Raw genomic sequence first — 26,717 nt, 5'->3', positions numbered from 1 at the left:
TGCCGCATTTTTGGTGCATGTTTGGTGTGGACAAAAAAAACCCACACCAAAACGCACCTCCCCTTTCAAATTAATGGAAAACGTATCAAAAACACAAAAAAAATGCACTAGTTTTTGAGCTACATGTGCTTTTTTTACAGGTTCAAAATGCATAGTGGTAAAGACACAGCAAAAACACTTTTTTTTTTTTTTGCAATGGAGCAGTGTGAAAGTAGCTTAAGAGGTAGAGTAGCTTAATCACCAAGACCCGTTTGACCAGCAATCTAGCCTTTGAAGAGGACTGGGAAGGAAGCAGCTGGACTCCTCCATGTTGTTACCTGTAGATACCTTTTTGCAGAATTTCACTTTTCGTGCAAAGTGGAAACCCCTTCCAATCAATTCTGTTATGTTTATTGAAACCTTCGTTTTTCTGCATCCGATGTTAGATTTGTGCTACGAACAAGAAACATTTTTTCAACCAATTTTGGCTATAAATTTCTAAAGTTTTTGGATGCAATATTTGATGAATTGTCTGCTTGATGAACAAAGCTGCAGATTATTGGCATAAATATGTTACTCAGATGGTACCCACAGCATATTTTAACAATTATTTGAGGTTATACTAGTTAGGCATATTTTGGCTAATGTAGTATTCAGCTATTTCCTTTTGAAGCAGGACCAGTTTTTGTAGACACTTGACAGATGCCAGGCTTTCCTTTGACATGAATATCATAAGAAGACTTTGAGAAGCGGAAAGAATGAGAATGGCTAGCAAATCTATGTCATTGATGCACAATATCTCTAAAAAGAACTAATAGCTTTCAGCACTGACTTCTTATGTTTACTGAACACAAACAAATAGCTTTCAGCACTGTTTTCTTGTAGGGAAAGGCCCTTTTCCGATTTTTTTTTTTTTAAACAAAGCTAATGTAATGCATTGAACCATTCATTAGTTTCTGTACTGGATTGCAAGCCTGCTGGGTTAATGTTTTAATTGTCCTTAACCCTTTTACTGTTACTGACATAAGGCTTGCTTCAGTGGCAGCAGTGGGTAGTTGCACACACTCCTGGCTGCTACAGCAAGGGAGTTTTGCACACCCCTGGCTGCGTGCTTATTTCACAATATGAATGTTGACATTTTCTGACCCCTGGAAGTGCACCCAAACACCCCCATGCTTCACATATTTGAAATATATTTTAAAAATATTCTTCCCAAGTATATTGCCATATATTTGAAATACTACAATTTTGGCCATATTAAGTATATTTAAAAATATATTTCAATAAATATATATACTGCATGTTGAAATGCATTTTTATTACAAAATATATGAAAAATATTTTTAAAAATACATTTCAAATATACTGTTTGTCTTTAAAAATACAAATCTACATTTTTGGAATGCATTTACAAATATATGTAAAAATATATGTTAAAATTACTTTTTTATATGTTAAAACAAATCTGAAGAATATAATATATTTTGTAAAAAAATTTTTTTAAATATATTCTTCAGATTTTTTAAAACATAATTTATATATATATATATATAAATATATATATATAAAATATATTTTTTTAATATATTGAATATGACCAAAATTGTAGCATTTCAAATATATGGCAATATATTTTGGAAGAATGTTTTTAAAATATAATTCAAATATATTTTTCTTCCATATGGGAGACTTCGCTGTTCTACCTGCTGTTGAGTGTCACTTTTTGTCCACTATGTGATATAAAGTATTAGTGAAAAAAGTGTCATAAAATAAGTGCATCCAAGTACCTTAACACCCCCCCCCCAAAAAAAAAGTGTTGTGCCTGCCCCACCCCAACTTAAATGCACACAGTGGAGTCGTCTGTTTATTGAGACATTACTTGCACTACGCATGTTACGTATAACAGTACATGCCAGAGTGAGAGCAATAATTCTAGGTCAAGTATTAATAGTTAGCTCTAAACGATGACCTGTAGGGGCTTTTAAAGTGTTGCATTGGGAAAATATAAGGTACCAAAGTTCCATTTTTCAGAGCACATACAATTTTAAAGCTTGATTTACTAAAAATTGAGTAATATATTGTGTACCCTAAAAAAAAGTTAGTGTATTGTGCTGAAAATCCATGCTTGATAAACTGCTGCGCAAATATCGTGTGACCTAAAAATTGGAACTAACACCATTTTATTCTCCAGAGTGTCTGCTTTCAGAAAATATATGTTTTGGGTTTTTAAATAATGCTCAGTTCTAAAATAATATCTTTAAACGTGTGCAAAAAAACATAAATATTCTGGTAGCAAAAGTGTTAAAGCCCAGCTCCAGCCAAAATCACATCTTTCAGTTTTGCATAGAGTGGGAAAGGGATAGAATCCCTGTTAGGCTTTTATTTGTGATATGTATCCCTCTTGAGTGGGAAATTTTTCTCTCACTTTCCATCCCAACAGGAAATCTCTTCAGTGAAGATGTTAAGATGCTTGCAAAGCGTTTGGCACAGAGACCCGTTCAAGTTATCATCGATTTAATCCATCCTGATAAACCTGATTTTTATGCTAGGGAGGAATAGAAAGGATAATATTAGTTGTCTGTACACAAACATTTAAGCTGCATGGCAACTGCAATGTCCAGGGCTGATAATATCCATGGACATAATGAAAGTCTTCAATATGGTTATCTGGAGTTCTCTATGGGAGGCAATACAACATATAGGCATTGGTTCTTCCTTTTTGCTCTGGATGCAACTGCTATATGCAGATCCCAGCATGCGAGTATGTACCAGTATCTACAGTCAGGTCCATAAATAATGGGACATCGACACAATTCTAACATTTTTGGCTCTATACACCACCACAATGGATTTGAAATGAAACAAACAAGATGTGCTTTAACTGCAGGCTGTCAGCTTTAATTTGAGGGTATTTACATCCAAATCAGTGAACGGTGTAGGAATTACAACAGTTTGCATACGTGCCTCCCACTTGTTAAGGGACCAAAAGTAATGGGACAATTGGCTTCTCAGCTGTTCCATGGCCAGGTGTGTGTTATTCCCTCATTATTCCAATTACAATGAGCAGATAAAAGGTCCAGAGTTAATTTCAAGTGTGCTATTTGCATTTGGAATCTGTTGCTGTCAACTCTCAAGATGAGATCCAAAGAACTGTCACTATCAGTGAAGCAAGCCATCATTAGGCTGAAAAAACAAAACAAACCCATCAGAGAGATAGCAAAAACATTAGGCGTAGCCAAAACAACTGTTTGGAACATTCTTAAAAAGAAGGAACGCACCGGTGAGCTCAGCAAAACCAAAAGACCCGGAAGACCACGGAAAGCAACTGTGGTGGATGACCGAAGAATTCTTTCCCTGGTGAAGAAAACACCCTTCACAACAGTTGGCCAGATCAAGAACACTCTCCAGGAGGTAGGTGTATGTGTGGCAAAGTCAACAATCAAGAGAAGACTTCACCAGAGTGAATACAGAGGGTTCAACACAAGATGTAAACCATTGGTGAGCCTCAAAAACAGGAAGGCCAGATTAGAGTTTGCCAAATGACATCTAAAAAAGCCTTCACAGTTCTGGAACAACATCCTATGGACAGATGAGACCAAGATCAACTTGTACCAGAGTGATGGGAAGAGAAGAGTATGGAGAAGGAAAGGAACTGCTCATGATCCTAAGCATACCACCTCATCAGTGAAGCATGGTGGTGGTAGTGTCATGGCGTGGGCATGTATTGCTGCCAATGGAACTGGTTCTCTTGTATTTATTGATGATGTGACTGCTGACAAAAGCAGCAGGATGAATTCTGAAGTGTTTCGGGTATTATTATCTGCTCATATTCAGCCAAATGCTTCAGAACTCATTGGACGCCGCTTCACAGTGCAAATGGACAATGACCCAAAGCATACTGCAAAAGCAACCAAAGAGTTTTTTTAAGGGAAAGAAGTGGAATGGTATGCAATGGCCAAGTCGATCACCTGACCTGAATCCGATTGAGCATGCATTTCACTTGCTGAAGACAAAACTGAAGGGAAAATGCCCCAAGAACAAGCAGGAACTGAAGACAGTTGCAGTAGAGGCCTGGCAGAGCATCACCAGGGATGAAACCCAGCGTCTGGTGATGTCTATGTGTTCCAGACTTCAGGCTGTAATTGACTGCAAAGGATTTGCAACCAAGTATTAAAAAGTGAAAGTTTGATTTATGATTATTATTCTGTCCCATTACTTTTGGTCCCTTAACAAGTGGGAGGCACATATGCAAACTGTTGTAATTCCTACACCGTTCACCTGATTTGGATGTAAATACCCTCAAATTAAAGCTGACAGTCTGCAGTTAAAGCACATTTTGTTTGTTTCATTTCAAATCCATTGTGGTGGTGTATAGAGCCAAAAATGTTAGAATTGTGTCGATGTCCCAATATTTATGGACCTGACTGTAGGTTTTCCACTTCAGTGTGGGACTTGTCAGGGATGCCACTCCTTTCTGCTATTACTTTTGAACCCCTTGCGTTTTATTCGGCAGTCCCCAGAAGTTGCGGATCTCAGGTGGTACTCTCTGGAGAAGAAAATCTCCTTGTAGATGGTTCAGAGGATTCCTTTAAGGAACTAGTGCAGATAGTAAATCGATTTAGGGAAGCGTTGGCCTAAAGGATAGCTGGGAAAAATGTATGACCTTCCTCATCTGCCCTGTGAAGTCCTACACATTTCTGGCATTTTCCAGATTAAGACAGGTCGACCATGTTAACTACTTAGGCATTGCAGTGTATGTGTGTCAGTAGTGTTTATGAGCTCTTTTGAGCAGTTGAGATATCTCCTCTATAGATTGTCATCCCATGTTTGAAAAAATTGATCCCCTGGATTGCAACTTCCTTTTACTCCTGGAATACAGTCCTTGCATTCTTGGATAGGAATCCTTAAGTCCTGTCACTGAAGACACCCCCCCCCCCCCTTTTCCTTATGGTTTATTCCATCATTATCAAAGTTGTACAACCAGCTTGATATTGTGTGGTGGACATCAAAGAGGGTTGGGTATCTGAAAAAAATATTCAAAAACAACATGAGTTTTTTGTCTTTGAAGAAGGGTAAGGCAGTTGTGCATAGTGATGTCTTTAGTTGTTTATACCTAAGACATGCCACTATGAAACAATTTGGATCTCTCTATTTAAATCTGTCCTTTTGGTCCTTGATTCACTCTTGAGGACTCAGGACCTTGAGGAGGTGGTTACAAATATATATGGTCTTCTACAATCTACTGCTGTACAGCATTTTTTTAATGGCTTGCTTGAAATGGAAAACACATTTTCTAACTCTAGATTACTCAGATTGGTCTGAGATGTAACAGTCCTAGTTTGATACCACCGTTTGTACTGCAGATAGATTGATACAATTTAAATGTATTCATAAGCTCTACTACTTGCCAGAACAACCTGCTGAAATGGAACTCTTGTTTTGTGCCTGATGTCTGTTCATGTCCTTATATCCAACCTTACTGGTCCGGTATTTATTCCTTTCTTCAGTCACACTTGGCCTTTTCGACACTATAATCCCAGGAAACATTGCTCCTATATTATGGATGTATATATCCCTACAAATTGTGCTACATTGGAGAGATTCTTAACCCTCCTCCAATGCTACATTCATGAAATTGATCAAGGAGACACTTCCAAATTGAAAATTTATTTATTCTGGCAATGCTTCTCCCAAGTACTTTGGTAAAATCTGGAATCTGTGGTTGGAAGCCACAGCTAAACTCTACTCTCACTAGTTTGGTCACATGTTGAGCTGGTGAGTTGTATCTTGTTGTTTTAATTACAGTGTTATGGGATATACTGAGAAGTGGATTAGTTTCTTTCGTATTTTGCTGTTGTGTTGCTCCCTGAGTCAGGCAGGTCACTGAATTTCCATCTAATGTTAAATGGATGTTTGTGAGGGAATACATACCCATCCCTTGTGTAAACCCTTTTTTTTACTATTCTAAAGCTGTGCACGTATTTTGGGGATTGTTGTTGTCTTTTATGCTGCTTCAAATAAATGGGCTGCTGTGCCAATGCAAACTCGAGCCTCGTGAAACTGCATAGATGTGAACCTAGTGTGAAGTGGTAACAAACCCAAAAGCAAACATTTATTATATTTCAGTTTATTTATTTTTAGATATGATGAATGCATGATGGATGTTTTCTTTTTTAGGCTTTCTTTCTCTTATTTTCTCCTGGTGATATGGCCAGTACATCTGTTGTTTTTTGAATGAGCAAGCTCTCTTGAAGATGTAGCAGTTAGAAGGGATAGGACAACAGGGTACTTACAATGATCAGCTTATATTTATGTAACTCCTTTATCTCAAAAGTAAAACATCTGTTGCTGTAACTGCTTATAAAGCGTGAGCTGGAGTACAGCTTCAATTTGTTAGTGTACCTAAATCTGCTAGTACATCTAAAACTCCCTTCCCCCCAGATTGACAATGCTGCTGTCCAAAGGTGCCCCCCCCTGTACATATTCATCCAAAGTGGGGCGCTCTAATACAGGAGGTGTGTTTCTTGGCCAGATCACCAAGTGAAAACAGAGGGTAAAAATAGAAAATTAATGAGCCACCATAGTGTATTGATTGGTAAGCTGCAATATATTACTTTGGTTTGGGGTTTAGTACTGCTTTAAAATAAACTTCCTTAAAAAAATGTCTCCCTGTGGTCTCCAAGTAGAAGCAACCTTTAATCTTCATCCCTCTACAGGGTGCTAAGTTAGAAAGTTTGCACAGTCTTTAGTAGTGGTTCCTACACAGATCTCAGCCTAGAAAGCAGAGAACTTTGTTGATTTGTAACCCTCACTTGTAATCTTTTAATCTCCTTTTACAATCCAAGAAATTCTTCTGTCCACCAATCATATCCACGCTCTTTTCTAAAGCCGGCCATAGATGGATCAAATCTCTGCCGGTTCAGCAGGAACCAGCTGAGATATGATCCATCTATGGGCAGGCTGGTTGTAACCAAGTTGATCCATCTGCCTTCCCAGTAGTGATCCCTGTCCCCTGCCTTTCCATCAGTGATTCCTGTCCTCTTCCTTTTCAGTTGTGATTCCTGTCTTCTTCCCTGCCAGTAGTGACCCCATCCTCTGCCCTCCTGACTCCTGTCCTTTGCCCTGCTGATCCTATTCTCCGCCTCAGTGGCCCCTGTCCTCTGCCTTTCCAGTGGTGGTCCCTCTCCTCTGCCTTTCCAGTGGTGCTTCCTGTCCTTTGCCTTTCCAGTGGTGCTCCCTGTCCTCTGCCTTTCCAGTGGTGCTTCCTGTCCTTTGCCTTTCTATTGGTGCTTCCTGTCCTCTGCCTTTCCAGTGGTGCTTCCTGTCCTTTGCCTTTCCAGTGGTGCTTCCTGTCCTCTGCCTTTCCAGTGGTGCTTCCTGTCCTCTGCCTTTCCAGTGGTGCTTCCTGTCCTCTTCCTTTCCAGTGGTGCTTCTTGCCCTTTGCCTTTCCAGTGGTGCTTCCTTTCCTCTACCTTTCCAGTGGTGCTTATTGTCCTCTGCCTTTCCAGTGGTGCTTATTGTCCTCTGCCTTTCCAGTGGTGCTTCTTGCTTTTTGCCTTTCCAGTGGTGCTTCCTGTCAGCATCTATTTAAAGTTGTTGTAAAGGCTCAAGGTTTTTTACCTTCATGCATACTATGCATGAAGGTAAAGAACCTTCTCTGTGCAGCAGCCCCCCCTTATACTCACCTAAGCCCCCTCTCGACCCAGCTATGTGCACTCAAGTCTCAGCTGTCCCTCTCCTCATTGGCTGAGATAGCAGTAGGAGCCATTGGCTCCCGCTGCTGCCATTTGCAGCCAGTGAGCCAATGAGAAGAGAGAGGGGGTGGGGGGCTGAGTTATGGCTCCGTGTGTGAATGGACACACAGAGCAGCAGCTGGGGAGTACGCATGCTGCTTGCTGTGGGGACACCAGATGGGGGAGGGGCCAGGAGCACCAGTAGGGGACCCGAGAACAGGCTCCATGTTGCTCTGTGCAAAACCACTGCACACAGCAGGTAAATATAGACGTGTGTTTTTGTTTTGTTTTTTTTTTTAATTAAGCCTTTAGAATCCCTTTAAATGTATTTCCCAGTTGCTGACCCTGACCTTATATTTAATAATATGTGAACATAGCCCTCAAACAGCTCAACAGAGATGTGAAGGGAAGATATCCAGACCAGGAGTGTTAAAAGTACTGTATCCCTGATTTATAATGGCTGCAAAGCTCTGCTTCCTAAGTCATATTACTAATTATCCTAACCCTCTGATTATAACTTGAAGGAGAGGCAACATGCTGATGGCATTACCCCTACTGTAAACATGTTCCTACTGCTAGATGGACAACAGTGCTGTGTAAAGTAATAGATTGCTATGTTTGTTATTGCTGTCTCTTCTCTATTTGGAATGCTACTGTAAAGGGATTACACAAAGCTAGCATAAAACAGATTTTCTACATTTATTTTGTTTCTTTTTTTCTTAAAGAATACAAAACTGATAAGATGGGTTTTCAGTATTTGTTCTGCTTTAAAGGGATCTACAACCCCTGGCAAAAAGTATGGACTCGCCACTCGCAGACATGCCTAAAAACTATTTTCATGTAACATTCCAACCTTCTGGCTTTAAGAAACACTTAAAAAAAATTAAAAAGAAAACTGTAGTCAATTGCAACTGTTTTTGCAGATCAAGCAGAGGAAAAAAATCTGTAATCACTCAATTCCGAGGAGAATATTATGGAATCACCATGTACTTTGCAGTTCTAAAGCAAACAAACATCTGCTAATTAGTCTGCAGTTAAAAAGAGTGCTTGCACACCTTGGTGAGCTGTTGCACCAAGCTGATTGACAGGAATCATGGCTCCAACGTGAGAGATCTCAGTTGAAATAAAGGAGAGGACCATACAACTAATTCAAGAAGGTAAATCATCACCGAGTGTTGCAAAAGATGTTGGTTGTTCCCAGTCAGCTGTGTCTAAAATCTGGACCAAGTACAAATCAAATGGGAAGGCCCTAAAAGCATACTGGTAGACGGAGGAAGACATCAAAGCGTCAAGATAGACAACTTAAAACAATATGCCTTGAAAACAGAAAATGCACAACAAAACAAATGAGGGACAAATGGGCGGAAACTGGAGTCAATGTCTGTGACCTTACTATAAGACATTGTCTAAAGGAAATGAGATACATACAGCACAGCCATCTAGAGCAGTGTGCTTACAGTGAAGCACCGCCCTCTAGTTAAACACCCCCCCACACGTGGTTAACCCTTTGATCGCTCCTCATATTAACCCCTTCCTGCCCTGTGCCATTAGTAGTGTCATTGGTGTTTTTTTTAGCACTGATCTCTGCATTGGTGTCACTGGGGAAGTCAGTTCCCCCAGTATCAGAATTTCCGCCACAGTCCCACTAAAAGTCGCTGATCACCGCCATTACTAGTAGGGAAAAAAAAAATCCCAGTATCTATACCGCCATTTGTAAATCAATTAATTTACATGTATTGGGATTTTTTTTTAGCAAAGACATGTCGCAGAATACATTTTGGCATAAATTTATGACTAAATTTGATTTTTTTACATTTTTTTTACTGGACATGTTTAATTACAAAAAGTCCAAAACGATAGTTTTTTTTCTCAAAATTGTCAGTCTTTTTTTATAGTGCAAAAAATAAAAAACACACAAGCGATCAAATACCACCGAAAGAAAGCGCAATTCATGGGGAAAAAAAGGACCTAAATTTGGGTGCAGCGTTGCATGACCGCACAATTCAAAATAACGCAGTGCCGTAACGCAAAAAATTGCCTGGTCAAAAAGAGGGGTAAATCCTCAGGAGGGCAAGTGGTTAAACAATTGAATGAACATTTGGTGGTGATTCCATACTTTTTTCTAGGGGTTGTATGGTCACAGCATGCACTTTCATTTTATGACATCGGCTTAGTGATGCCATTAGAAGCAATTGTTATATTTGACAACTCAATACAAGCTTACTTGAAAAATCTGTTTTCATGTTGTGAATCCTGCCTGTCTGCTGGTCATCTCTTTCCTGGATTCCCTGCATTCTTAATTTTCAGTTTTTAAGGTCTACATATCCCAAGTTTCTTTTTTCTGCAAACAGTGATTCCTGTACTGACTGCACTTCCTGAAGCTCTTTCATCACCTCTGTAGTTCAGAAGGCAGGCTTTGTGAAATGTGTGGCACAACAGTGTCTACTCACCAGGCATAGTGATCATGTGATCAGAGTTCAAGAAAGTAAATATGCAGGGATTCTCACAAAGTAAGATTACAAACTTTAAGATCATTCAGAATAATAAAAGTAGGCCACAAATAATTGAAATCCAATGTTGAAATGAACATATGACTTTACATATTGACGATAAATATTCTTAAAGGAAAGACTCTGCTAAGATCACATTGGGGTTGATTTACTAAAACTAAAGAGTGCAAAAGCTGGTGCAGCTCTGCATAGAAACCAATCAACTTACAGGTTTATTTTTGTCAAAGCTCAATTGAACAAGCTGAAGATAGAAACTGATTGGCTACCATGCACAGCTGCACCAGATTTTGCACTGTCCAGTTTTAGTAAATCAACCCTATTATGTCTATGTTTTGCACATTGTTTTTTAGTGAATCAAGTTGAAGTTTGATAAATGTGGATAAAAGTGGCAGAAGAAAGCGATCCCAGTCACATGCTCTCTCAAAGTCTTGTCACAAAGTTTTTTTCCTCTTTGTTGTTTATAAGTGAGTCTTAAACAAAGGGGCAGGATGGATTAAACGTGGTGTCCTGTGAATAGCGGTATCCACTTTCAATTTTAAAAAGCAGAACTTTGATTAGATATCTAGGTCAATTACAGCCTTGAATTCAAGGAGGCGCCTCAGGGACATAGACGTCGATTTTAGAACTTAAAAAGGTACTTGGAGGCCCCAGAAGGTGTCTCAACTTCAGTGGTTTATCTTAAAAATGTTTTTGGCCAGGTCAGGTTGATGATTTTACTACAATGACAGTGGAATGAACATTACATTTACAATGAATCTCCATGGAAGATAATAATGTTCTTTTAAGTTTACATTTTATGTTTCAGACTAATTTTAAAACTAAGTTAAATCACAAACTTTTTTATTCTTACTGAAAAACCTATTCAGGGAATACCAGCCATAGTCATTCAATGATCAGTCTTTTTTTTCAGAGTAATACACCCAACCCTCTGATACCTTCTTGTACCAAATTGTATTGTAACTGTATTGTCTGCTTTCATTTTATAAAGAGCTGCACACACTGTTGGCACTATATAAGTCCCATACAATAATAAGAACACTACATTTTTATAGGCAATATACCATTCCCATGGCATAGCCGTCTGTCTTTACCCTCAAGATTAAATGGGGTTTTCTCAGAAATGAATGGAGACTACATTACTATTGTGCAGAAGAGCAAAGACTGGCCAGGAGATTCTGAAGGCCACACAAAGAATATCTTGAGGGGAGAGGGGGAAGGTACTTATAAGGCGTGGTCGGCTTGGGAAGGAGAGTGGATGAAAAAAAGAAAACAAAAAATATTTTTAAAAAAATCTTTATTAAAAAATATAGAAATATTTCATACAAATAATCTATTGTACTTCTGAATATTACATGCTGCTGGAAAAACTGAAGTAACTCTGGGATGAGTGTCTGCAGACTTTATCAAGCACAGAAGTGTGCTTTACAAATGTCTGGGACCACATAGCATGTAATAGACAGACCTTAAGAGTTGTACATAGTAAGTGTCGCTACCTGGTGTTTATGCCCATGTAAGTGGTATCAGTTCAATTCTAAGCGTGGTTACTTTTTGTGGAGCAGTTACAATTAGATTATAGTCATTTCAGTTATTTGAGATTTTTGTTCTTATGTTTTCACATTAAATCATGATTGCTGCACTGTGGGTGACTCTATGATGATTTAAATAGATATTTTTTATGATTTTATTTGATCTTTTTTGGTTTATCAAATTGCACTTTGTATGAATATTTACGATAGTCATCTCTGTCTGAAGGTTTATGAGTGTATGTGTGTGTGTTAACAATTCTCTCTATTCTCCCTTTTAAGTCCCTCTGGAGTCGCACACAGTTTGGTCTCTGAACTTCAGGAAACGCTTCAGCATGGAAAACAGTTATTTGCTGAGCATCTTGACTTGCAGGAAAGAAAAAAGGCTGAAGAGCTGCAGAGTCTCAGGATATCCTTAATTGCAGAGCAGCAGGTATCACTGTAGCCATAAAGGCAGTTACTTATTTAAAATTGTTTGTGACAGTTAAAAACTACTATATTTTGTTGTGTTATTACTGACCTCCAAAGCCAGTGTAAAAATGTCATGTTTCCAGATAACATACATAAAAATACATCCTCTGTCTAGTAACAGTTCAACTATCAGTTCACAAATTCTGACAGTTTTATGGTTATTAAACTGGATAAACCTAGTACAAAACGCAGGCATGAGAGGTATGTTACAAAGCGATTAGCAACATGATCCATGTAGTTTGCCTCACTTTTTGCCTGTTAGCTGATCAGATCTATTTTATTTTAGCTTTTTTATTGCTTAGGTTCATCTTTTTTATTTGTGATTTACAGAGTCAGGTTCATGTGTTTTTTTTAGTAAAATAATTTGCTTGGGTTTACAAATTATGTATAAATTCTGTATTGCAGATTTTTTACTTTTTGCAAATTTTAATACAGTGCTTGTATCCTTTCCGTAAACCTCATATTCTTACAACAGAAAGCAGACTAACCCAGAACAGCTGTCATCATTTTCAGTTTATAGTCAAGATTCAAAATAAATTTGCACTTTATGAATAAAATAAAAGCCTCACACTTTATAATTTATTTTTACTTGTAAATGCCTTAAAATACTTTTTCGCTCAGTAAAATTGCTGCTTCCTGATCTCATACTACTAGTGGTGCACTGAAATGAAAATTCTGGTGCCGAAACCGAAAATTCAGGATGCACTTGGCCGAAAACTGAAACCGAAATGGGCAGTTTTTAAAAATTATTATAGATTTTTGGAAAAAATACACTTTAATGATTAAAAAAAACACTATATACCCAATTATTTTGTATAATATGAAAGAGGATGTTACGGCGAGTAAATAGATACCCAACATGTCATGCTTTAAAATTGTGCATGCTTGTGGAATGGCGTCAAACTATGGTACTTAAAATTCTCCATGGGTGATGCTTTAAAAGTTTCTACAGGTTAGCAGTGTAAAGTTACAGAGCAGTTCTAGTGCTAGAAGTATTGCTCTTGCTCTGACGTTCGTGGCAATACCTCATGTGTGGTTTGAACACCGTTTACATATGTGGGTGTGGTCTAATTTTGTGTTCCCCATTACATGCGAGCATGGGGGAATGGGGCACTTTAACAATTTTTTTTAAATTTATTTAATTTTTAAAATTTTTTTTTTTTTTTTTTACACTGTTGCTTTAAAAAAAAATTGAATCACTTTTATTCCTATCACAAGGAATGCATGCATGACCTCTTTATGGAGAGATATGGGGTTAATAAGACCTCACATCTCTCCTAAAATGTAAAGCATTAGATTAAAAAAAAAACATTGATCGAGTGCTTTAACAAAAAAAAATAAGGCCTTGTTTACAAGGTGACAGAACCGGAAGTGACATTGCTCCAGTCCTCCAAGGGTATAGAGATGAGTTCAGGCCATCTTTCTTTGTCTAATCTCTATGCCCAGCGCTGGGATCGTTCAGTGGTTTCTCAGGTAAGGCTGAGAACTACCGAGCGGCAGCCAGTGAGTACAGAGGGGGCGGGGTTATTTTCAGCACCTGTGTCGGTGTTTTTTTTTTTTCATATCGGCCAACGGCCGTTAGGGGTTTTTCGGCCAAAACATTCTGACCATGCAAATTTCGGTGCACCCCTACATACTACAGTGCTCATAGTTCAGTAACAGCCACATCCCTCACAGAATTGTAATGCAGAGGATAAGAAGGGCTGTGTCTGACAAGTTCTTTTACTTAGAGTTTTACTGTGCTGCCTAATTAACTGCATATTCTTTTTTGGACTTCCTGCACAACTGATGTAAAAGAGCAATGGAGGTAAAGCAATGAAAATGTAGGTATTGCTACAACGTATGGCTGAAAATCTATTTCTGTTACTTCAGTTGGTTCCAAAAAAGTAATCTGAAAAACCCTAAAGTGGAACTTTACCCAGAACAACAAAGAATAATGTTCTTTAGCAAGGAACATACATTCCACATTAATAATTATCCTACCAAAGTAGGTGTATGTTGTAAAGTGCCTCCAACATTGTTTCTGTTTCTTCTTGCTGGAGGCTGCTATTTTGCAGCAGCCCAAAGCCTTTGAGAAGCAGTAAATCTTTAAACTGTGAGCAGATTGGCCTCTACATTTTTGGCACAGTACCAAAAAATAGAAAACAACAGAGTGTGTGCAGAGCAGGGTGAATTGCTGGATTTTAAACAATATAGGCACTTAATTTTTAATGATTTACATAGCTGTACCTGCAAAATGAGCAAGCCTGAAGTGATCTAACAGGACTTAATTTTCTGACTAAAGTTCCACTTTAAGGGTGAATATTTTAATTAAGATTCCATTTTTTCCCTCTAGACAAACTTTAACACAGTTTTGACCAGAGAGAAAGTGAAGAAAGAGAGTATAATTACTGAACTCAGCGAGAAACTGAAGAGTGTTACACTACAGCAAGATAGAGATAAAGGTAAGTAAAGCATCCATCTCAGATCCCATTGGAGGAAATCTATAACCCTTTCACCATTCAGATACAATCTGCTCTTTACTAAAGCTGGCCATACACTGATCAAGTTTTGGGTGGGTTTTGATAAACTGGCCAAAATTGGGTGGCCCTGTCGGCATTTTACCACCCAACATCTTTTGATCTGAAAATCGAAGGAGCTAGTCTGATAATTCTCACCCGAAGAATGATTGCAGCTAATCAAATTAAATAACATGCAGTTTGAGTTTATATCTGCTTTAGTTATACTCAATAACAAAAATAATATTTTATATGCAATAACAATAATAAAAAATATTAAAAATCAGTAATGTATCTATAATGCAAAGATTTCAAATGGTCACCAATTTAGAGATTTAGAGACACAAATCCAAAGCCAGCAAGTTTACAGTATCTCCCATTATGAAAGACAAGTACTAAACCTGTAGGGCATTGTTGGTGTACTGTTTTTCACAAAGCCTACAGTGCTTGGACTCCCTCTGTAACCCCATACTACCATTTTCTTGTGCTTCTAGTTTTGAAATTATAACGTTAGTGACATTACTAGTGATCCAGTAGTGATCACTATAGAACTTCAGATATAATAGAGGGTAGTACTTGTGTTTACAGACGATTGCTTGTAAATATTATGGATCATAAATATTGCAGATGCATGGAGCCAAATACATTTTTAATCCATGTAGTTCCTATGGTAGTTACATGCATGTGATGCCAGTGAACTTTTTATTGAAAAATATATGTTATGAGATAGTCCACACCACTCCAAGAAAAAGTGACTTCCATGTCACAACAGCCTCTAGTGATGTCTGCCTCAACAGCCCAGTTCCTGAACACCTCACAATCATGAAAAATGATGCAAAAGATGGAGTCCATATACAATCCTGTATAGGCTCTTATTCTGTAAAATAGCAAGCAATCCTTAACATTGATAAGTAACAAGACAATAGCATGTTTCTGCCGCAACCTTACTCATAGCTGCCTTGTACATTCCTCTTCCTTTTATGCATTTTATTGGGGAGCATTATAGAGATGGTCAGAACCCAGAAACTGCAAGACCTTCAAATGTCTCCAAACAATATTGGAAGACACATAAGGGCAACAAGGCCTTGTTGCAAATTCACTGTATTGAGGGAGTTTTTCCAAGTAGGAGAGAGGAGGTGCTTTGCATTGGAAGCTCTTGCAGCGAGAAATCTTTTGGATACAAGGGCTTCATTCCTTCACTCCCTGATGGCTTAAATTATCAGTTAAATCCAAGCCTTTTTTTAACTAATTGTTATAGGTAATATATGTCAGGGGTGTGGACATTTTTGAAAAAGAAACTTGTCCAGTGGCTAAATCGGTGCCCCAATCTACTTGTCCCTATTGACAATCTACTTGTCCTGATAAAAATAAAAACATTTATACATAGAGGTGCTTTATGGAATGTCTTGGGCTTTTAAAAAAACGAAAGGGGCTTAAACGTTTAATAGTTTTATCATTGCACTGTTTATCTCCTCCACCCCTCTCTACCTGTTTCCAGAACTGCACCTGGGGACTGGCAGGGAGGAGAGAGACCTTGCAGTGCAATGAGCACCGATTGGCTGCTCCTCAGGAAAGGGGAGTGCCGGGCTTATCCTTTATCCCTTTCGCTGCCAGAGCCATTTTTGCGTTTTTTTGCACACGTTTAAAAAAATGATTTAAGGCCTGAAGACACAAAACTGCAAAACATTATATATTTTTGGAAATCAGAGACCCTAGAGAATAAAATGGCAGTAGTTTCAGTTTTTCACACGATATTATCATAAAGGTCTAGGAAACACAAAATTTCAGTAAAAATATACTTAAGTTAATTTTGGGGCACAAAAAGCAATACTTTTTTTGTAAAATATAAAAGGTTGTATTGAGTAAATAGATATCCAACATGTCAAACCTCAAATTTGCATGCGCTTGTGAAACGGCAACAAACTTTAGTACCCTATATTTTCTATAGGGAACACTTTTAAAGCCTCTTATAGGTCATCAGTTTAGCGTTACGGAGGAGGTCTGGTGCTAGAAGTATTGCTCTCATTCTGGTGTGCGCGGTGATATGTAACGTATCGTAATCGTCATTTTCATGTGTAGACATCCCAGCACCTGCTTTTACGTTTGTGCATGCGTACATATATGGGGGTGGGGGGCCTTGAAAAATCTTGGGGGGGTTATATGCTTGGGTGTAACTTAAATTTTTAAAAAATAAAACATTTTTTTCACTCAACTTTTTTATCACATAAGGGACAAAAAGTCCCCTATGGGATAATTTTTTTAGTGACAGGTTCTCTTTTTTGAGACATCCAGGGTCTAAAAGATCCTGCATGTCTCCCCTGTACTACACTAAATGTAATGTAGTGGACATTGCACTTCATTACATTCTTTCCTTGCTTTGATGACCGGGAGTCAATGGGGAAAGACAATAAGGGGAGCGGACGTGTCTGTTCTCCTCCCTCCTCTATACCCGCATCCCAATATACCGCTGGCATGCACTGACTGGTCCCGAGCCATATAGCAGGCAGTGGGGCAGCGGCTGGCAATGTAGGCTGTGTGGAAGCAATCGGGCGGCAGCACTGCCGCCCGAATGCTTCCACCTGACAGATGAGCCCTGCTGCTTGCCCGCAAAATAAACCTACCTGCCTGGTGCCTGGAAATACATGCCCCGGGCGTCGGCGATATGAATTGCACATCTCTATATGTATTTTCTTTTTTGGAGTGGAAAAGTGTTTATAGTCTTCAAATTCTAAATCCAGTATAACCCTTTATAATGTTAACATTTGATACTTCTGTGATCATATTTATATTTTTACGTTTACTCTAAAATGCTTGCCAGCCATTCATTTGGAGTCTGTGATCTGGGCACCAAGTGGATGCCTGGTATGTATGAATATACCATTTTTCTGGAGATGTAACTACTACTCTCTTGCAGGTCAGATCTTGGTATGAGACATGTAAAAGAATTAGAATATTTTAAATCTTGTGTCACTTTCTCATGTTTTTCTCTGCCTTCTTTTACTTTATGTACAGTGGGGATCGAAAGTTTGGGCACCCCAGCTAAAAATTTGTATTATTGTAAATAAAGAAGCCAAGGAAAGATGGAAAAATCTCCAAAAGGCATCAAATTACAGATTAGACATTCTTATAATATGTCAACAAAAGTTAGATTTTATTTCCATCATTTACACTTTCAAAATAACAGAAAACAAAAAAATGGCGTCTGCAAAAGTTTGGGCACCCTGCAGAATTTATAGCATGCACTGCCCCCTTTGCAAAGCTGAGACCTGCCAGTGTCATGGATTGTTCTCAATCATCGTCTGGGAAGACCAGGTGATGTCAATCTCAAAGGTTTTGAATGCCCAGACTCATCTGACCTTGCCCCAACAATCAGCACCATGGGTTCTTCTAAGCAGTTGTCTAGAAAACTGAAACTGAAAATAGTTGACGTTCACAAAGCTGGAGAAGGCTATAAGAAGATAGCAAAGCGTTTTCAGATGTCAATATCCTCTGTTCGGAATGTAATTAAGAAATGGCAGTCATCAGGAACAGTGGAAGTTAAAGCAAGATCTGGAAGACCAAGAAAAATATCAGACAGAACAGCTCGCAGGATTGTGAGAAAAACAATTCAAAAGCCACGTTTAACTGCACGATCCCTCCAGAAAGATCTGGCAGACACTGGAGTTGTGGTACACTATTCCACTATAAAGAGATACTTGTACAAATATGGTCTTCATGGAAGAGTCATCAGAAGAAAACCTCTTCTACGTCCTCACCACAAAAATCATCCTTTGAACTTTGCAAATGAACATATAGACAAGCCTGATGCATTTTAGAAACAAGTTCTGTGGACCGATGAGGTTAAAATTGAACTTTTTGGCCGGAATGAGCAAAGGTACGTTTGGAGAAGAAGGGGCGCAGAATTTAATGAAAAGAACCTCTGTCCAACTGTTAAGCATGGGGTTGGATCAATCATGCTTTGGGGTTGTGTTGCAGCCAGTGGCACAGGGAACATCTCAGGAGTAGAAGGAAAAATGGATTTAATAAAATTTCAGCAAATTTTGGATGGTAACTTGATGCCATCTGTGAAAAAGCTGAAGTTAAAGAGAGGATGGCTTCTACAAATGGATAATGATCCTAAACACACCTCGAAATCCACGGGGGATTACATCAAGAGGCGTAAACTGAAGGTTTTGCCATGGCCTTCACAATCTCTTGACCTCAACATAATTGAAAATCTATGGATAGACCTTAAAAGAGCAGTGCGTGACAGACAGCCCAGAAATCTCAAAGAACTGGAAGACTTTTGTAAGGAAGAATGGGCAAAGATACCTCAAACAAGAATTGAAAGACTCTTGGCTGGCTACAAAAAGCGTTTACAAGCTGTGATACTTGCCAAAGGGGGCAGTACAAGATATTAACTCTGCAGGGTGCCCAAACTTTTGCAGACGCCATTTTTTTGTTTTCTGTTATTTTGAAAGTGGAAATGATGGAAATAAAATCTAACTTTTGTTGACATATTATAAGAATGTCTAATCTGTAATTTGATGCCTTTTGGAGATTTTTCCATCTTTCCTTGGCTTCTTTATGCACATTAATACAAATATTTAGCTGGGGTGCCCAAACTTTCGATCCCCACTGTACATATTTTTGGGTTGGCACTTTATACTTCAGTTATGATTTTGTATAGTTTTTTTTCTGATATTAGCTTAGTTTCTGGACTTATTTTATGTATTGTCTTGTTGATTGTGAAATTTGTCTCTAGATTTTTTTGGCTTAACTGTTGCACAGAGAAGCTTACACATTATAACTGAGAGAGGTACAGCTGTGTTGCTGATTTTCTGTGCTCTCAGCTGTGAGGAAGAGGAATTTACAACAAGTCAGCTATAAACAAAACTTCAGATGAAGCACGTTATCATCTTGTGGTTTCTTATGGATGCTCAGGAATGCTTGCTATTTTAAATAGTAAAACTCTATAGAGGGTTGAAGTTCTTTCACACAAAATCCTTTATTAACCTGGCTATGTGAACCAGAATGCAATAATTTGCAGGGCTATCCACAACATTTGACCATCAGGTATAGCATATGTTGTGCCACTTCTGGGTTCAATCACCAGGGGGACTATAAAAAGTTTGTATGTTCTTTCCATGTTTGTATGAGCTCAACCAAAACAACCTGGTGGATTGGTTTCTGACCAAAGCAGCCAAAGAATGTGTATTGAATGCCTGATTATGATACTACCATTAGATTATAACGTCTACAGGCAGGGATTATTACAAATTATTTTACCGATTACTAGTTACATTCATATTTCTTAAAAATTACCACACATGCTTGTTTTTTGTATTAAAAATTTGCACTCCTATTCTAGCCTGATTGCTAGGAAGTTCAGAGGTTTATTGCTTATTTCGGTTTAGTTATGCCTTCTTCCAATAATCATGGTCACTTCAGCCATTGTGTAGTACACGTTTGTGGATTTTGTTGCTTATCTGCATGTAAGCTGTTGGTTTAGCACCATCATACATTTTGGTAACAAATGCTTTAGGCCCAGCAGTCATTTTACATCCACTCTAGGCCTTTTATTTTGTTGAGAAGCCCCCTGACTTGTTAGCCTGATACATTGCAGATGTTTTATGCAGATGGTCAGAGCTTACTCATGTTTGCATTATATAGAGATCATACAGAATCCACTTCATGTAAATGCAGAAAGGTGATTTTGTTTATGGAAAATATTACTACTGCAAACTTCCCCCACTTGCATATTGTTCGTTGCAACATCATGAATATTGTACTGGAAACCTGAAAATTAAGCCGATTTTATGGGGATGTGCAAATGCTGACAAAATCACTTTAAGAAGTAATTCTGGCATATAGTATGATTTCTACTGATAACATTAGATGCATATCCTTCTTAACTCCTCCAATATCTAATCTTGAGTCAATACAACTCCTGGCTTCAATTTTTAAAAATAAATTATTAAATAAAAGCACAGATCTGTTTCTGCATTTCCCTTTGTTTTGCCTCGCATGGGTTAGATTTTTAACAGATAATCAGATGTCTTCAGGACATCTGATCTTTATTTTTAGTTCTCTGGCTGTGGATGTCCCAGTTTTTTCCAGTGTAAACTAGTCATTAATGAACAGTTTATGGTTGTCTCTTGACTGTGTTAGACAACATTTACTTGTGTGACTCCCGGTAGGCATCAGGTTGCTTTGGTCCTAAATTTACCAGCTTTTACGTTTAAAAAAAATATGTGGAATAATTAGCATGATATATATTAATGTGCTAGAAAAGTAATAAAGGAAAGCATGTCTGACATATGTACAAAGTCGAATGCAGTGAGCTCCAATTCAGAACAGAAATGTGTGATTCACTGACACGTGTTTTTCTGTGCGTATTTTTTTTTTTTAACCTCTATGACTCTTTAGCAGTTGGATAGATAACTATACCAATTTCAAAATGTGCCAGACCTAACATATGCCTTTCTGGAATAAAAACGTGGTACAGTTGCATATTTTTATGTGTTGTGTTGTAAATGTGTCCATGTATTGAGACATCAGTATAAAAAAAATATACATATTCCATCATGCAGTGCACCAGTGCATCTTTGCTAAGCAATCATTGTGAAAGCCATACTTTGTTTTGTATCTTTTGTGAGGAATGATGATTTTTTTTTTCTGTATACACGCTTCCTAGAAGACACTGTGGGGTTAATTTACTAAAATTGTAAAGTTCAAAAATCCAGTTCAGCACTGCATAGAAACCAGTCAGCTTCTAGGTTTTTGTCAAAGCTTAATTGAACAAACTGAAGATAATCTGATTGGCTACCATGCGCAGCTGCACTAGATTTTGAACTCTCCAGTTTTAGTATATCAACCCCCTTGTTTTTAGTAAGGAATAGTGATGAGTTCAGGTGTGTTGGGACTAGGATCTGAACTCACGTGTGCAAGCCCACCAGGAAGCTGTCACCTGTGTGGGCCAATCATCTTGAGTCAGGGTATTCCCTACACATATACAAGGGGAGTGTCCTGACACACCCAAGCTGATCATTGATGAGGAAAGCAATACGTACTTGTTGAATGAACCCTTAGCCACATAAACTTTCTGTAAAATCTGTTCAAAATAAGGACTGTTTGTAAAAACAGTGTCTTGGAATTTGAAAACATGGCACAGTTCATCTACAATTTTAGATTAGTTGGTGTCACTTCTCTTAGGATAAATAAACTCTACTAAACTTTATCTCTGCTCAGTTTACAAATACATTACATATATATATATATAAAGGATTTTATTTTCTAAGGAGCAAGCAGTAGAAAGAACTACTCGTCTTAAGTTTCCCAAGCTTCCTCCCCAATGGTTCCAGTTTTAACAACTAGTTCCACAGAGCTCTCTGCTTTTCTATAGTCATGTGGCCACCCCCTCACCAATGTTGCCATGTACAATTCAGGACCACCAGCGACCACTGGTTGTGCATTAACATCAAATGTCTGCTTGCACTCCAGAGTGGGAGTAAAGAAGAGCACTGGCTGCCATGTTACCAATGAAAGTGGTAAGTATTCCTCTGTATTACATCCCTTAGACTAAACGAGCACTAGATCTTTATTATATGGGGCTGGGGCAGCAGGATACCCAAATTTAATTGTTTATACTCTATCCTGAGTTTAGCTTTAAACAAAAAAACATAGAGGAAGGATATGTTCCTAAACAAACCTTTTCTTCGGAGAAACAAACAATAAGCATGCTCCTGTTGTAGGTAAAAGTTTTGCCACATTCAAATGGGCTTGTTCTGTAATGTTGAAGACATTTTTCCTGGGTAAACATGTTAAAATGGCATTATACTGTATTTAGTTGACATAGGGTATTGAAGATACCACCCCTGTTTAAGGATGTAGTTTGCATTTTGACATAGGTGGCCTCTTGTGAACCAGTTGTCTCTCCAAAATGCACCTCACTGTCCTCAAAGAATGTACCCTCTCCTTAAGGTTTAGGGAGACTGTGAAGTCCTGACCTGAATGCACCTACATGACACAATAGAAAGTAAGCTACTTGAATAGGACTCAAAACACGTTTGCTTTGCACATCAAGTCCAGTTGAAAGTGACTAACTGCTACTAGCTAAATATATCATGAACTAAATAAATTAAAACCTTTACAGAGATGCTGCAGCTTGCTTCTCATTCTCATATATATATATGTATATTTGATACATGTGGTTATGTTCATTATAGCACTGCACCCTATTTATATTGGTGTGTATTGCTAGAGAGGTTTTTTTTTTCTTGGGAGAATGCATGTGATCAGCACAGGGCCAATCAGCACGTCCAGAAAGAGGTCAGGGGTCTTGCATCCTCCTAGAGGAAAATGAAAACTCCTCTTACAAGCTTTATCATGTGCTTGGCTCGACACTGATAGAAGTCACAAGACTGTTCTAACTGCTGATGAGAAAAGGTATTTAGCAGTGTATATTTACTAACATAATTGCATTTCCATGTTGTGTGTACTGTGGGAGACCAGTTATAGTGAATTCAGGGTCCTGGGTTTATTAACACTTTAACTTAGTAGCTAACCTATTTTCTATTTTTGTAATCATTAAAGCTTAGAAAGCTGAGAGAACAGATCGGTTTGTGCAGAGATTTCAGCTAGCAATAGCTCCTAACTGGAGTGGAGTATGGTGGTGCAGGTGAGAAGAGCCATAGGTAGTTACAGTGAGGAACAGAAGTATTTGAACACCCTGCGATTTTGCAAGTTCTCCCACTTAGAAACCATGGAGGGGTCTGAAATTCACAATGTAGGTGCATTCCCACTCTGAGAGACAGAATTTAAAAAAAAATTCAGGAAATCACATTGTATGATTTTTAAAGAATTTATTTGTCTTGCACTGCTGAACGTAAGTATTTGAACACCTAAGAAACAGCAAGAATTCTGGCTCTCAAAGACCTGTTACTGTGCCTTTAAAAAGTCCACCTCTACTCCACTCATTAATCTAACTTAGTAGCACCTGTCTGAGCTCTTTAAAGACACCTGTCCACCCCACAGTCAGTCAGACGCCAACTACTACCATGGACAAGACCAAAGAGCTGTCAAAAGGCACCGGAGACAAAATTGTGGACCTCCACAAGGCTGGAAAGGGCTACGGGGCAATTACCAAGCAGCTTGGTGAAAATAGATCAACTGTTGGAGCAATTGTTAGAAAATGGAAGAGACTAAAGACGACTGTCAGTCTCCAAAAAACAAACGAAAATTCTCCTGCGCTCCGGGACCCAGACAGGTGGCACAAGATGGAACCAGGCCTAGAGGGAACGACCACCAATGCATAAAGGGCTGTGCAGCTCCAAACCAAGGCTGGGGAAGCCCAATCAGCACTGCAAAATGAAATAAAGCTCTGAGGAAGAAGGGACTCCCTTCGAAACGCGTCAGCTGTACTGAACACCCATTCTCCTGATGGGACTCTTGTAATCCCCAAGTCCCTGAGAGGACTTACATGCCTGATTTTATTCGCTGTTTGTGAGTATGTTTTTTATAAGCAATAAATTTTGGTTATTGAGGTAATGCGCAAGACTGTCAGTCTCCCCCAGACTGGGGCTCCATGCAAGATCTCACCTCGTGGGGTATCACTGATGATAAGAAAGGTGAGGAATCAGCCCAGAACTACAAGGGAGGAGCTGGTCAATGACATGAAGAGAGCTGGGACCACAGTTTCAAAGGTCACTGTCGGTAGAACACAACGCCATCGTGGTTTCAAATCATGCATTGCATGGCAGGTTCCCCAGCTCAAGTCATCACATGTCCAGGCCTGTCTGAAGTTTGCCAATGACCATCTGGATGATCCACAGGAGGCATGGGAGAAAGTCATGTGGTCAGATGAGACCAAAGTAGAACTTTTTGGTCTAAACTTCACTCGTCGTGTTTGGAGGAAAAAGAAGGATAAGTTGCATCCCAAGAACACCATCCCTACTGTGAAGCATGGGGGTAGTAACATCATGCTTGGGGGGTGCTTTTCTGCAAGGGGACAGGACGACTGCACTGTATTAAGGATAGGATGAATGGGGCCATTTATTGTGAGATTTTGAGCAACAACCTCCTTCCCTCAGTCAGCGCTTTGAAAATGGTGGCTGGGTCTTCCAAAATGACAACGACCCGAAGCACAAAGCCAGGATAATCAAGGAGTGACTCCGTAAGAAGCATATCAAGGTTCTGGAGTGGCCTACTCTCCAGACCCAAATCCAATAGAACATCTTTGGAGGGAGTTGAAATTCCGTGTTTCTCAGCGACAGCCCGAAACCTGACAGATCTAGAGGAGATCTGTGTGGAGGAGTGGGCCAAAATTCCTGTTGCAGTGTGTGCAAACCTGGTCAAGAACTACAGGAAACGTTTGACCTCTGTAATTGCAAACAAAGGCTTCTGTACCAAATATTAACACTGATTATGTTCAGCAGTGCAAGACAAATAAATTCTTTAAAAATCATACAATGTGATTTCCTGAATTTTTAAAAAAAAATTCTGTCTCTCATAGTGGGAATGCACCTACAATGTGAATTTCAGACCCCTCCATGATTTCTAAGTGGGAGAACTTGCAAAATCGCAGGGTGTTCAAATACTTCTGTTCCTCACTGTACTTTCTTCATTACAGGAGCAGGTTTATTTCGATTTCTATGTTGCTGATTGGTCGCTTTTACATTTAGAGAGAAAAAGATATAAAGTGAGGCGTGAAGCGATTTGGTTCATCAATGTCCACCTGTAACCTGTACGTTTTTGATGGTTGCCTTAAATTTATATTTTTTATCTTAATCTTGGGACTCCGTTTTTGCACCATTGTTATTTATCCTTGATATTATTCAAATAATGTTCAGTACATAAATAAATATTATTTATTTGTTGCTTTCTAGCTTTAATTGAAACTCTTTCTGAAGACCGGGCACGATTACTGCAAGAGAAGAAGAAGCTAGAAGAGGAAGTTGGCAAGATTCAGAGTCTTATGTCTTCAACTCACATGGTTTTTCCTTCAGAACCTGCTGGAGCTTGTGCACTTGACCCTGCTTGTGAAATAAATAGGCCCATTTATGATGCTGCTGTTTTAGAGGAAGATAGAATGGAACCCACTTTAGATACCAGCATGACAGCTGTTCAGTAAGTGCAGTCTGTATTTTTGGCTGAACTGTTTGAGTGTGTAAACCATGTGCTTTTGTAGTAACCTACTGGGCATAACACAAAGAGGGCATAAAATAAAAATAGAGCCTATGACATCTTACACAGTATGCAATTTCCCATCCTTTTCTTCCAAGTCACTCTGCAAAACAGAACTACTACAGCTGTGGTGTGAAGCAAAAAATACATGTATTCTTTATCTGTAACCTAAGAACTGCCTTTAACATATGCAGTATCTATAGACTGTACAATTCCACTTAGCACAGTACCTGTAAAGTTAAGGGTGAATATGAACCCTTTGGTGACAAATCCACATTTCCATTCAGCCTTATCACAGCTGTAATCGAGAAAAAAAAGAAAGGTGATATGCTTTACAAATGTCACAAAAAATTGACATGGTATATTCATTCCTCTAATCGAATTGAATAAAAATGCAGATGTACTGTAAGTGATTACATACCTACATTTACCACCACATCGAATCATGAAATTAGAATGAGGGGGTTCCGGATTAGGAGCCAATGATCAGGTCCTTCTTGGGGAGTATGCAGGTGGAACCTATCTTAATTAAACCTTGGTTATCTAGGGTTTGGTTTTCTTTTTTGTTGTAGACCAGCCATTCTCAACTAAGGTTCCTCCAGAGTTTGCGAACGGCTCCTTGAGCTATGGCTGGTTGACCTCTCATATGATGGTGCTTGCATAGTTACAAACCAACACCATTTGACAAAGCAAGTGGCATTTTACAAAAAATCTTCGTAGCTGTATGTAAGCGTGGTATTCTGACTACCACTGTAAGAGACACATCCTTCCTACAGGTCTGCAGTGTAAGAGGCATTCTTCCCAATCATACCAAGCTCAAAAGAGCTCTCTAAATCCCTC

At 38.7% G+C, this 26,717-nt stretch overlaps 1 protein-coding gene across 5 annotated transcripts in view; it reads left to right on the top strand.

The window, feature by feature from the left end:
• RB1CC1 (RB1 inducible coiled-coil 1) overlaps positions 1-26,717 on the top strand; it is a 215,843-nt gene that overhangs the window by 145,105 nt on the left and 44,021 nt on the right. For all 5 annotated transcript variants that reach the window (XM_089678426.1, XM_089678422.1, XM_089678425.1 and 2 more), the window contains exons 15-17: positions 12,028-12,178; positions 14,552-14,660; positions 25,580-25,820. In XM_089678426.1, the coding sequence (XP_089534552.1) occupies positions 12,028-12,178; positions 14,552-14,660; positions 25,580-25,820 (501 nt within the window). The remainder of the gene's footprint in view (positions 1-12,027; positions 12,179-14,551; positions 14,661-25,579; positions 25,821-26,717) is intronic.

Source organism: Staurois parvus, unplaced genomic scaffold, assembly GCF_062004578.1.
Source record: "Staurois parvus isolate SC_StPar_1 unplaced genomic scaffold, SC_StPar_1.0 ptg000205l, whole genome shotgun sequence".
In the NCBI taxonomy this organism is placed as follows: domain Eukaryota; kingdom Metazoa; phylum Chordata; class Amphibia; order Anura; family Ranidae; genus Staurois; species Staurois parvus.
This window is presented reverse-complemented; position numbering and strand designations above follow the sequence as displayed.